Consider the following 14342-nt stretch of genomic DNA (forward strand, 5'->3'; position numbering starts at 1 on the left):
ACAAGTTAAGTAAAAGAATGTTTTGTTTTGTTTAATCAGTGGTATTGCCAAAATAGAGGCAAGCAAAATTGATGATAGTCATGTGTCAGTGTCTGGGACAGCAAGAGTTTAATGATGACCAAAAGACATGTCTGCAAAGGCAGGTAATTTGTTAAGTAATTTATCATTTATCAGGGAAAGGAAGAGGTAGAGTTGGGACAGAGAGAGAGAGGGAAAAAAGAAGAGTTAGAGTTGGGAGAGAGAGAGAGAGAGAGAGAGAGAGAGAGAGAGCGCGAGCGAGCGCTATCCATGGGGTTTTACTGTTTATTTTAAGACTATATCTACTTTATTTGGAAGACCACTTGTTAAATGAATCATAGCAAAGTGAAGAAATAAATCATGTCATAAATCATTGTTTTCTGCTGGTTTAATAATCATGAAACTATTATAAATAAAAGTAATTATTGTGTAACTTTCATAAACATAATAGAACACTCACTGTAAGAAAATGAAGGACATAAAAGGAGAAATTTGTTCTCACTGAAATCTTATAATACATTCCTGAAGATCATTCCTTTATAACTTCTTTCCTCTAACCAGTCTCTAGTGGATAGTTATTAGGTACAATGTACTATGGAAAAAGCCAAGATGAATTAACCCAAAAATCCTGCACTCTAGGTTATGGCCTCAAAGAAGAAATAATTATACAAGTACACAAATGGAAGGGAAAAAAAAAAAAAAACAATGTTATCTGAAAAGCACTCAGAATTGGAATTTAGATGAAAAGATAGGATTTTTGTTGAAGTGGGACAGCTATTTCATTCAGTAGAATAGACTGGGAAAAGCACCTAAGTTAGAGGAAATAAAACAACAAGAACAAAAATCGGGATAGTTGGAGTTTGTTGAATGTACATTCATTAATGAAAGCACCTTCTTTGTAAGTTTCAGTCTTGTTTTCCTCTAATTACTGGCATCACAACTATAAAGTTATTGTCAAAGCACAGATATTACCGTGTCATATTCCTTCCTACAATTCTCAATATTCATTTCAATTTGCATTAACCACTTTGTTATTTAAAGTTAGATTACTGTGACAAAGTACCTGAGAAAATCAATTTATAAAGGGGGGAAAGTTATTTTTACTCATATGGTTTCTGTCCTGGGTCACATTTCTATTACTTTGGGCCTATGGCAGCACAGTACATTATGGTAGTAACTCCTGACAGAAGAGGCCTATTTGCCTCATGGCAGCCAGGAAGCAAAGGGAGACAGAAAGGGGATGGTTTCTCAATATCCCCTTTAAGGGCACATCCTCAGTGACCTAACTTTCTCCCCCTAGGCTTCACCTCCTAAAGATTCTACATTTTTCCCAACAGTGCTATAAGGACCAAACTTAAGATATATGGGCCTTATGAGGGCATTCAACATCCAAGTTATGGGAGCGCCAATCCCTTAACATGATGAGATGGACCACCACATTGTCTAGTTCTTTAGCCCCTCAAATTTCACCCTGTCCTCCAGGATTTTGAGAAGATTTTTTTCCATCACCTTAAATAATCTTTTTTTCTCTCTTTGTTTAGAGACTCTGACTTGCTCCTGAGTTAACAATTTAGAAATAACTTTCATGAGAAAACATTCTGTTGATGCTCAAGCATAGTTTAGGAGTTCCACCTCTGATTTTGTCACTATTTTAATTACCAATCTACTTGTCTTTTTAGTAAACCAGACTGAAAATATCAGAAAATCAGGAACTCTGTCTTGTTAACTTATTCTTGTATTCTTGATGTCCTCAAGAGAAATTGGCATACAATTAGACACTGAAGATATGTGCTTGTTGAATGAAAGGATGGTTGAATAGTTGCATGGAGGATAAAATATAGAGATAATGGTTTTCTATCTGTTCAGTATGTGCCTTAATTAGATTCCTTAATGTTTATTGAATAGTGAAATCTTTGTTGAGTTGAATTATGGAAGAAATACAGATTCTTGAAAAGCATTCTATCAAAATTCAAGTTATTCTTAGCAGGAGGAAAGAATGATTACAATATTTCAAAATGCACTACATAGATCTCCTATATAAATTGACTGGTTGCTAAAAATGCATATTAATGGGTCAATCTGACCTACTGAACCAAAATGTTCAGTTTCTGGGAATGTTACAATGAAGGTGTTAAAAGAGATTTGGATATAGAGATGAAATTTTAAAAAAGTAAGTTAGAGCCTTAGAAGATGCTTGTTGTACACGTAAAGTGAAAAAGAATGTACAGTATGATGGATGTAACAATATCTGCAAAATACAGGAGAAGCACACAGGTATATCTGTGTATACATATATGTACATACCTGCACACATGCGTATTTGTTCTAGAACAAAGATTAATGTGAAAAATTCACACAACAATTGAATATTGAATATTTAAGTAATAATATTTTTTCTTTATGTTTCCAATGTTATAAAAATATACAGCTTAACTTTGTAAATTAAAAAAAACTGTTAGAAAGTATATTTTTTCTTACAAATTTGCCTTTTTTCCCATTAATTCTGCGGGATCTCCCAATGAGAGGTTGTCACAGAAAATGCAAAATACAATATTTGATATATACTTGTAATATAATTCCTTCATTTTTATGTGAAACTAAAATGTAAGTGGGTTAATTGTATTTTTGCTGCTGATGATTTTGGATACATCACCCTAATTGCAAATCTAAGAATTCAGAATTAATCAAACTAATGCTTTTTCCATATACCTCTATTTTAAGGAAGGTGGTCCCAGCTGGCAAATTCTCTTCCACAACAACAGTGTATGTTGAATTGGTGAACACTGGACTATTGTCATCAATATCCAAAACCTTGATGGCCAGTGTTAGAGTCGAATGACGAGGGTGTACTGCTCCATCAGTTGCCACCACAACAAGTTCATAGTAGTCCCTGACTTCTCTGTTAAGCTTCACTGCAGTGTAAATGCTCCCATTGGATGTGATGCGGAAAAGATTATTGAAGTTACCCAAACTGTAGTGCACTTGGCCATTTATTCCAGCATCAGGGTCTGTTGCCTAAAAGAAATCAAAAACAAAGAATTCACACAGTAGCTTCTGGTATGTTACTGACATATTATGACATTTTCCTAATCAGATATTCTTTTTATCTCTAATGAGAAAATTTAAAAGATAATGAAGATGAAATGCACAGTCCAAAACATGAAAAGGAATATACATAATTTAGTTAGCATACTCATTCAAAATGAGCATAACTTACACATTGATAACATCATTAGCATTACAATAAGATATTATGACAGAAAATACATATTATAAAAATACTGAATGTTTCATGTATTATTTTTAATAGATTTTGAATGCCAAAGTAAGACAAAAATATATTTTTTAATTAAAACAATTTCCTGAGTAATAACTTAAGTGTCTATGTGTTTGCATTCAAATTCTTTTTATATTCATTTTCATATTTAAATATGTTTTAGCACTATGTGTTTTTACCTCATTTAATTCTCCTGATGTTTTTAGTGAGTAAATATTGGTCCCATTTTGTAAATGGAAAAATGTGGCTTATGGAATTTAATTGTATTGCCTAGGGTAACACAAGAAATAAATACTTCAGTGTCCCAGTTCTTAGTACAATGTCTCATATATAAAAATACTTAATAAATACTTGTGAAATTAATGAATTTATGTTAAATGTATAGAACTGAGATTTGAAACTAAATGCATTCAAAACCCAAGTGAGAATAAAAATCCAGTAATTGTAAAGTATAAATGCAAGGGGCTACTTTAATATTAGAATATAAATATCCATAATAATAGAGAACAGTTGGAACTATGATAAACCTGGTGAAAATATTTAAGTCCTGAAAGGTACATTGTATCAAAACAATGAGTAAATTTTAGGTAAATATTCTAAAGGAATATTATGAAAATTAGTCTAATTAATATTATGAAAATTAGTCTAACTAATTCAATAAATTGTTTTCTAAACAATGACTTTGCACTATCAAATACTTAACATTTTGTTTTAAACAATTCTTTGCTATTGTTCTTCAAAAACCACTTGATACATCTAGGAAGAGGTGAAATGTTACAGTTGTACTAAAAGCTATCAGCAAGGAAAGGAGGGAAAACAAGATGCTTGAGTGCTTTCTACATCAAGGACACAATAGTTAGGTGATGAACGCAGATCCTGGGATATGGTACAATTCACTTTAAAATTCTAAATTTTTTTATTATTAGTTATATATAACTAATAAGTAGAATGTATTTTGACATATTATATATATGAAGTATAACTTCTTATTTTTCTGGTTGAACATGATATAGAATTACACTGGCTGAGTAAATCATATATGCACATAAGATAGTAATGTTCAATTTTTTAGCAGTACACATGCAGTTCCACTTTAAGCTTTATAAACAATGGAGAGGGATGCATAGTTTTGTCAAATCTTGAGTCTAGTTTGAATTGGTAAGTCCAATATGTGAAACATGTTTTTAACTGTGCTTCTTCTACAGGTCACAATACCAGACATTTCAACAGTGTTTGTCCCTTAGACTCATCAAAACAAAAGTGCCCTTGGGAGGTGACCCTCTCTTGAGGCTTAATCCTGAAAAAAGACAGCAGAAGAATTATAGTACTGCCTGAGGAGGAAAGAAATACTATGAAAGAAGAGAAGAGTGTCTATAGATGCATTTTCTTTTTTTTTTTTTTTAATGAGAGAGAGAGAGAGAGAGAGAGAGAGAGAGAGAATTTTTTAATATTTATTTTTTAGTTTTCGGCGGACACAACATCTTTGTTGGTATGTGGTGCTGAGGATTGAACCCGGGCCGCACGCATGCCAGGAGAGCACGCTACCGCATGAGCCACATCCCCAGCCCCACATTTTCTTCAATTTGTACATTTTGTCTAAACTTTGTCACAAAAATTATTGACAAATTAGTCAAGTTGAACATCTTTGCGGAAAAAACAAAAATAAAACTGTGAATTTTATTTTATTTTTCAAAATAACTGAAGATAAATAAATGCTTTAGTAATATAAGTAGGTTTTACTTCATTACTCTAACAATCTTGCAATTTTCAGTAATTTGTCTGTCTCTGAGACACTTTAGGTCACAAAATCAGTCATTTATGCAATCAGTAATTTAAAATGACACTTTCTTGAGTTATTTTTATTCATCCACATGATTGAAGGTTTATTGATAAAATATTTCAATTTAACTACTATGGCTGATGTGTGTGTGTATGTGTGTGTGTGACTGTATGAGTGGGTGTATATTTGGAGGGGAGAGTGTTGTGTATGTGTTCCTCTATAAATATCCAGCTGATATCTCCATTAGGACTCCCAAATATAACTATACAAATTTTACTTGACTTACTATAGGATTACATCCTGATCAACCTATTGTATATTGAAAATGTTGTAAGTAAAAATTCATTTAATACATCTAACCTACTGAACTTCATAGCTTAGCAACACAGTACACAGTAGAGCATTGGTTATTTACACTCAAGAAAGCATGACTAAGTGAGAGCTGTTCCTCTCTTGATGCTGCTCAGCATCTTGAAAGAGTATTATACAACATATTGGTAGCCTTGGAAGAGATCAAAATTAAAATTTTGATGGACAGTTTTTATCGAAGAATATGAATTGCTTTTGCACTATGGCCAAATTGGAAAAAAAAAAAAGACAAATTGAACCATTATACATCAAGGGACTGCCTATATTGGTTTTCTTTTCTTTTTTTCCCTGTATTGGTTTTCTAATCTGTATCAGGTACTGTAACAAATTACCAGCTTATCAGCTTCTGCAAAACAAGTTCATTATTTTAAAGATCTGCAGGTAAGTTAAATATGGGTCTCACCTGGTTAAAATCAAAGTATAAGAAAGACTATGTTCTATGGAGTCTCTAAGGGAAAACTAATTTCCTTACTCACTCAAGTTGTGGACAGAACTCAATTGCTTGAGGTTGTAGGACTGAAATCCCCACTGTTTTAGTGGTTGACATGTGAGGACCAATCCCATCCTTCTAGCTGCCATTCACATCCTGTGACTCCTGGCACACTGCCTCACCTATAAGAGCAGCAGTGGTGGCCAATTCCTATGGAATTTTTTGAATTGCTCTTCTTCCATCTCATCTCTGACTTGTTCTTCAGTCACCCTATTGCATTTACTGGGCTTACATAATTCAGTAGGCTTACGTTGACAATCCAGGGTAATGTTATCATCTCAAAGTCCTTAGTTTTAATCACACTTGTTGCAAACATATAGCAATCTATACTTTCTGATAAGATGATTTGTTGAGAGAAAATATTCAAACAGATAATTGGTTGGAAGACTAAAAATAAATGTTAGATGGGTCATCCTCACAACAGGCTTTTAAAAATCTTTTTTAAATCTCTTAAATTAGCTCAAGTGTAAGTAATATGTCAAGTACACACACACACACACACACACACACACACACACACAGGAAGACTGAGCAGATCTACTACCACTGAATTTACTGGACATCTGGTCTTCATGAAAGGAAGTATATATGATTCTTATAGAACAAAAGACTATATATTCTGCAGGAATTTACTGTAAAAATTGCAATATTACTCAAATATACAACTAATGAAGACAAATGGACTAAAATGTTCACAAAATGTAGTTATTCCCCTGTCGTTTTTTTTTTTAATCTCTTGATTAATTGAAGAGTAAAAAAAGTATAAGTAAAGTGGCATGGGCTACCTAAGCAAGGTTTTTTCACTTACTTGCTATTATATATGAGTATATAGATGTTAGATGAGATAACAAACACAGAATCCCTTATTATCAGCAGCACTGTCAAGAACTTTGCATCCATGTTTAATATCTAGCCAAGCAGCTTGGCATGTGATGCTATAATGAAGCCATTTATCTTCTTAGAAATCAATTAAAAGTTAATTAAAATTGTTAATAAGAAAAATCACACATGTCTTCTCCCCTTGTACTACATCAAAGGAATAAACACTATAGCTGCAACTTTATAATTGTCTGTCCATGGTTAACACATTTTTGTAATATCTACCTTACTATGAGGCTTGATTTGTGGCTACTTATTTGTAAATGCATATTGCTGGTAAATTGGCTGATAGTCTGTTGACAAATACAGACCTTAAAAAGTAAAAATAAAGACCTCACTAGACAAAACTTTGAATATTTTCCAGGAAAAAAAATTGTCAGATCTTAAACAGTAAGGTTAAAAAGTTAGATATATCAAAAACAACCAATTATTTAAGAATGAAATAAAATGAAGTGATTATATGAGACCATTTATTAAGCAAAGGTTTTCTGAACAACTTATGTGCACCAATTTGTTCTCTTGCTGTTTGAAAGGGAACAAGATATGATATTGATTAAGCATTGAATTCATCCCCTTTCTTGCACATTATTACTTTATAGTGATCTACTATACAATTGTTCCTAGAAGAAGAAGGAGGGGGAGGAGGAGGAGGAGGAAATGGAACCTCAACTCTGGAATTCCTATACTGTGGATTCCAAATCCTGTAGAAATCTAGAAGCATGTCTAGATCAGTGAGATGAATTGGGATAAAACCCCAAAGGAGAGCCAGATGCTTGTTCCTCTTCTATTAACAGGTACCTGGGTAGATAATGTGTTCTGTTTGTCAATGTTTAGTTTCACTTTAAAATACATTTGTACTGGGGCTGCAGTTGTAACTCAGTGGTAGAGCACTTGCCTAGCGTATGTGAGGCACTGGGTTTGTTCCTCAGCACCAGATGAAAATAAATACATAAAATAAAGGTATTGTGTCCTTTTACAACTAAAACATATAAATATTTTTGCATTATTCAGATTATTAGAGAAAAATATTTCTCTTTATTTTAACACAGTTTAACTAAAAGACTTATGTAGACAAAAGGAAAATATTAAACTATTAAAAAGTTGTGAACTCTTCTGCACCTCTTAATGAATCCAAAGTGAGTTTGAGCAGGAGCTTCCTCTTCTTCGTGCTTCTCCTTGACAGTAAGTAAATTAAGAGGCCATGAACTCCCACTCCCTTCTTACCTCCAAGTGGGAACCATAAAAGACATTGAGTGGAAAGGTCAGGTGAAGTTTGGTAGTGATTTTTTTTTTTTAAAGAGAGAGTGAGAGAGAGGAGAGAGAGAGAGAGAGAGAGAGAGAGAGAGAGAGAGAGAGAGAGAGAGAGAGAATTTTCAACATTTATGTTTTAGTTCTCGGCGGACACAACATCTTTGTTGGTATGTGGTGCTGAGGATCGAACCCGGGCCGCACGCATGCCAGGCGAGCGCGCTACCGCTTGAGCCACATCCCCAGCCCCTGGTAGTGATTTTTGACATTATTAAGGGAAACATATTTTTTAAATTTATTATCTGCAACATCAAAAAATATGAAATAGTTGTTGACTTTAGTTCTTTAAAGAAGTGAATTTATTCAAGCATGGTGTAAAAGGAGAGTAGCAACTAAATGACACAAAATGAGGGTAAGGTTTTCCTCTGTCCACACAAATGTTTCATATTTAATATTGAAGAATGGCAAGTAGACTTATAGACCAAAAGGTAACAAGTTTACTTGAGTTCAAATCACCAAAACATAAGGGAGTAAATAGGTTTCCTCAAACATTTGAGTGCTCCAATAGTGATTCCCTAGGACACCAGAATATAGATATACAAACTAGTGATTTCTTAAGGGTTTAAGTTCTGATTTTGAAGCACATATCCTTCCCATACTGATTCAATGGCCTTGAGAGAGTCAATCTCTGTAAACTTTCATCCTTCATCTGAAAAAATATGGTGGTAATGAGTATTTATGTATCTTCTAAGAGGACTACATATTAACAACATACTTGTGTCTTATTAAGCTACCCATAAAAAATGGTATCCATGTTTGCCAGGCATCGTGGTTCATGCATGTAATCCCAATGATTTGAAAGGCTGATTCAGGAGAATTACAAGTTCAAGGCCAGCCTCAGCAACTTAGTAAGACACTCAGCAAATGAGTGAGAGCTGTCTCAAAACAAAAAATAAAAAAAGACTTGGAATTTAGCCCAACATCCTTGGATTCAATTCCCAGTACAGCAAAGAAACAAACAACAACAACAAAAAGAAAAAAAAAAAAAAAAAAACTACCCATCTTTATGTTATTGTGGTTTTCAATATCTACTTGGAATGTATTTTAAAAAGATCAATTCTATCCTTCATTTCTGAAAGAATATTTTTGGTGGAACAAATTAGCCTGTTTTTATTAGTTTATTTATACATTTTTGTTTCCTCGGAGTCATTTTTAATCTTGTATAGCAAATTTCTTTTATTCTATTAATATTATTATTGTCAAGATTTTCTGAGAATACTGGTGTATGTCAATTTAAAAAACTCATATGTGAAAGTTTTGTGTCTACACAGTATTTTTAGTGTAAAAAACAAAAACATAAGAAAACTCATGATTTAATTATAAAGAATATAAAGAGAAAATTACTTTAGTTATTACAAGAAAGATAAATATTAAAAATTCATGTATTATTAGATCAGATACATGATAGAGAAATTTCAACAAAAAAGTTTATTTGATGATTTTATAGATATTGCCATACTGAGGAATATTTGCTATCTGCTCTGAGAAAAAACAAGACCTGAAAAATGCATTCCATTTGAAAGTAGAAGAAAAGAGATAACTTTAAGTTGCATTTTAAAGTAATTTCATCATGGTTTGGGAAACAAATGTACCTGTCAGTGGGTGAGTATTTATGGTATTGTCATAAATTGTGAGGTTCTTAAAATCATTACAATAATAACTGATAAAAGCATTAGTGTTATTTAACAGCAAACATTCCCTTGCTTGTTGTCACTACTGCAAGCTGTCTTTCCAAATCTGAAAAAATAAATTCTGCCTACAGAAATCAGTAAATAGTATTTCCACACATAAAAGTTTTGTCAGCTGCCCATATTTTTCTCCAAAGCTATGTCTTTTTAGTGTTCTTAAATTCTTTCTATTCTACCGCGGAGAAACTGCAATTAAACTGTTTCTAAGCGCTTAGATATTTCTCTGGATTATGTTCCTGGTTCCACCTCTCTGAGACACTATCCTTCCAGCCAGGTTCGCTGTCATCCTGTATTTATTTGACTCTATGACATGGTGTAATTGCCTGTTTATCTGCTTGTCTCCTACACTATACTTCAAGCAACTTGAGGACAAGAAAACTGCACTTTTTAACATTGACTTTCTAATACCAAATCTTCAGAGATGTTCAATGAATTTTTATTTAATAAATGTTTAATGAGTGATTTATTTTCGCTTTATTCAAATTTGCAGATTTTACCAGTATCCAAAAAATTACTTAGTATTTATTATGTAATAAATTGCACTTTATCCTAGCATTTAATACTGTACATGATCTTGTTGTGGCATCTCTCTATGCATTTATATTCCACAAATAACTCGCTGACATAAACTGTTTCACTTTTTTTTTCTTAAATATGTCAGTTTTCAAGCAACTCCTAATCTCAGTGGTTTAAAATCATCAATGTTTATTTATTGTCTCTGCAGAATATATCATGCATTCCTTGCTGCTCTGCTCCATGTCTGCCTCACTTGAGAAAGGAGGTTAAGGGATCAGCTCTTATAGGAACATGTCACTCATGTGACAAATGAAAAATAAGCCACAACACTTAATGCTTCTGCTTGGTAGTGGAACAGATCACCTATATTTCTAGTTCAATGATCAAGGCAAATCACATGACAAGGGTGATGTGGTAGAGAAGTATCATCTCAGAGTCAGACAGCAACAAGTCAGAAACAACAGTATAAGCTACCATACTCACCTCCCTTGATATTCACCATGTCCTTTCCCATCTTCCCTTAATAGGCTTCCTTTGTAACCTAGACTGAATCTTTCAAAACTGGCTCCAGTTCCGCGAATCTGGGAAGTCTTTTCTTTTTATTCAACCTCTGATCCTTTTTGTACTTATCACAAACAACCTTTTACTGCTATTTATATGTGTTGGACAATGTATAAGGTTTTTGTCACTGTGATCAAAATACCTGACACAAACTACTTTAGAGAAAAAAAGTTTACATTGGGTCATGATTTTAGATGTTTAGTCCATGAACAGCCAACTTTATTGCTGGAGCCTAAGGTGATGCCGAACTTCATGCGGAAGGGCATGGTAAAAGAAAACTGCATCTCATGAGAGCAAGGAAGCAGAGAGTGAGAGGATCCAGAGACTAAATAATTATAATTTCCAAGGCATTCCTCCATTCTTGTCCCACCCACCTCCAGTTATTACCCAGTTAGTCTAGTCAATTTACTAACCCATCAAATGGATTAATCCACTGACGAGGTAACAACTCTCATAAGGCTGAAGTATAATCATTTCACCTCTGAACATTCTTGCATTAACCCAGGAGCTTGTGGGGGACATCTCATATCCAAACAAAAATGGACAACTAAATATTAGCTCTAAAAAGCCACTGCTTATCCATCTGTTACATAATGGGAAGTACCATTAGAGAAAAGAATCTGTAAGTAGCTTAGTGTGGTTTGGAAAGTGGGAAGTTGGAGCAAGAATGAAAATATGAAAAATAAGTAAAAGACACAGCAAGAAAATGGAAATAAACTGTCTTCTCAAAAGTGGGTGATATTTAACACATATAAACTGAGGATGTCATAATAAACAAGCACTTTTAAGTTGTTACAAGATAACCTGTGTATCTCATAATAATAGAATGTAGGTTAACCTCCAATAATTAAAAAGTAAGCATTACAAAAAAGCCATGAAGTATTGTAGTAAAAGTCCTTACCTGTTCTTGTGTCATATAATGACAAACATTCTGAGATTATTACTTTGATGTTTTAGAGAAAGGGCTATCTGGTTCATATTCATGCCACAAACAAGCAAAAAAAATGTTAATTAAATATCTTTACATTGTTCTGCAGTAGTTCTGTCTTTTGTCTCTCAATTATTTTTAACAATGCTGGTAGAAGAAATTAAGACTTTTTTCTGTGATTATTATATTTTCTGTTTCTTGGCATTTGATCATTCTGCACTGTAAGTTTAATGTGTGTCTTCCATTTTGTATGATGGTGGAAACTCAGAGGTTGAAATTTTAATTTGTCTTCACACTTTTTTTTACTTCCATTTCTTCAACTTGAGTCTCATCTTTTTCTTATAGGCAAACATGCTGTAATCTCTAAATCTAAGTACATTTTGCCAAACTAACCAGGCTGTGTTGTGTTTGCTTTGTTCTACCATAAAGTTCTTGTATCAATTCGTAAGATGTGTATTCTTTAGCCCAAGTGTTATCTAAGAAGCCTCAGAGTAAGGAAAAAGTATTATCTCTGTGTTCCTGAAGCTTACTGTCCATTTCTTTACCAAATGCCTTAATACTATCTTCTGTAATTTTTTTACAACCTCCATGACATTGAATTTTTAATGGCCAGGTGGCTTATTTATGTATCTTTTCTTTTGTTTGCATTGATATATAGTAATTACACAATATTTTCTGTAAAAATTTCTTCTAAAACTGTTTCCATTTAACAATAACCTATCAATTTTCTCTCAACCACCCAATCACATGCAGAAATGAAGAATGTCAATTACTATTGGCTGTTTTTTCTTAAAAGTTGTTATTTATTTCCATGTATCAGAAAAAAAAATAAAATGATTATATACATTTCCATTTTAGATGGAAATTAAGTGAAAAAAACATCAACAGTTATATTTTCTTCAATTTTGTATCTGGTATTATTCTATTACTTTATTATATTTCATTCGTCAACTAGAATTCTTTAAGATGATCTATTTCTTGTTTGTTTTACAATAAATATACCACATATGCCTACTTCTTACGGAATTAACAAAACTGTAGTTTAATTTTTTAAAACTCCTTTCTAGAATTCTACCTTATTAACAATAATAATGTTGAACCTTATTAATAATAAGGTTGAACTCTAGAAAGGAGTTCATTATTAATCTTTTTCATTATTAATATCTCTCTCTCTCTCTCTCTTTCTCTCTCTCTCTCTCTCTCTCAGCAGTGCTAGGGCTTGAACTCAGGGCCTCAAACATCCTAGCAAGCACATAACCACTGAGACACTGCCCCAACCCCATTATTAATCTATTCATATTCACACCACAAACAAGTATTTTTAAAGTATTAATGAGTATTTTTAAAGTTTTTAAATTTGTAAACAAACTCTCAAGAAATGTCATTAACACAGGTATACTGTACTTCTCTGTATGGACATATATGTATCTGCCTTTTGTACATAAGAGGAGTAAGAGTTTTTCAGCTATGAAGAAATAACTTTTACCATTTGGTAAATGATATGTTACTGAGGAGAATGCAAGCACTAATTAAGGGAGGTTCCTAACACATTGTTCATGAACATCATCACATAAACATTGTTCCTTCAGTACTCCTTATAGTGGCATCACTTTATGAAATATTGACCATATCACTAGACAAGGTAACTCAGAACATATCCGGAATTATGTTCAATACTCACCACTCTTTCATAATGATGTAAGAGGAAAATACTGTCACTATGGATTGCACTTTATGTGCTAGCACGCTTGGCCTAGGCATTTCTATTTATTTATATTGCTTTTTCTGACACAAATAAGTTTGACACAGATGTTTCACTTTAAAGCAAATATTTTAAATAGTTTATACTTATATCTGATATAATATTGTCCTTATTAGATGTCTCTGAGATCCTATATACTGTTTAGGTTTTAATTTTATTTTTGTGCAGTGTTCATTGGTATAAAATATAAACATGTCCATGAATTTACTAGAGAGCCAACAACCATCTATGCCCCACTTCTTGTCTCCTGTTTCTCACAGAGGTTTTTTGTTTCTCTGCTTTTTAAAAATATCACATTGCTTTAAAAATACTAATAAGAAAAATAATAGCTTGTGTCTGTTTTAGAAAAAAAATCATAACTGGAAACGTGAAATAATGTGACAGCCAGGCTGGATTCTTTGTGAAATTCTCCATAACTTAATTTCCTTAAGAATATTTATGTATTAGATTAATAAATATGTGTTTAAGACATGAGATATAAATATCATTAGCCATTTAATTAGTGAGAGAAAAAAGTTTCATAATTCCTGAATACTATCAATAATCCTTTTATTAGATATATGCTCACATTCTTTCCCAAATGACAACCATAAAATTAAAATGGCTTGATAAATTTTATACATAAACTTATCTTCACCTACCTGGATAAAACTTCTGAGCCAGAGCAGGATATAGATTAGGATCCCTTAGTTTTATGTTACCATCACTCATTCCTTGAGCAAAGCCTAAACTATGGTGATTTTCAGCTGTGTTCCAATACCTTCAT

General features: G+C 32.8%; 1 protein-coding gene across 12 annotated transcripts in view; it reads right to left on the bottom strand.

The window, feature by feature from the left end:
• Positions 1–14342, bottom strand: part of PCDH15 (protocadherin related 15) — a gene marked incomplete at both ends in the record, with an annotated part of 726342 nt that overhangs the window by 171057 nt on the left and 540943 nt on the right. For all 12 annotated transcript variants that reach the window (XM_081268810.1, XM_081268808.1, XM_081268818.1 and 9 more), the window contains one exon: positions 2728–3033. In XM_081268810.1, coding sequence (XP_081124936.1) covers positions 2728–3033 — 306 coding nt within the window. The remainder of the gene's footprint in view (positions 1–2727; positions 3034–14342) is intronic.

This window comes from Spermophilus citellus (genome assembly GCF_964194105.1).
Source record: "Spermophilus citellus genome assembly, chromosome: 15".
Lineage (NCBI taxonomy): Eukaryota > Metazoa > Chordata > Mammalia > Rodentia > Sciuridae > Spermophilus > Spermophilus citellus.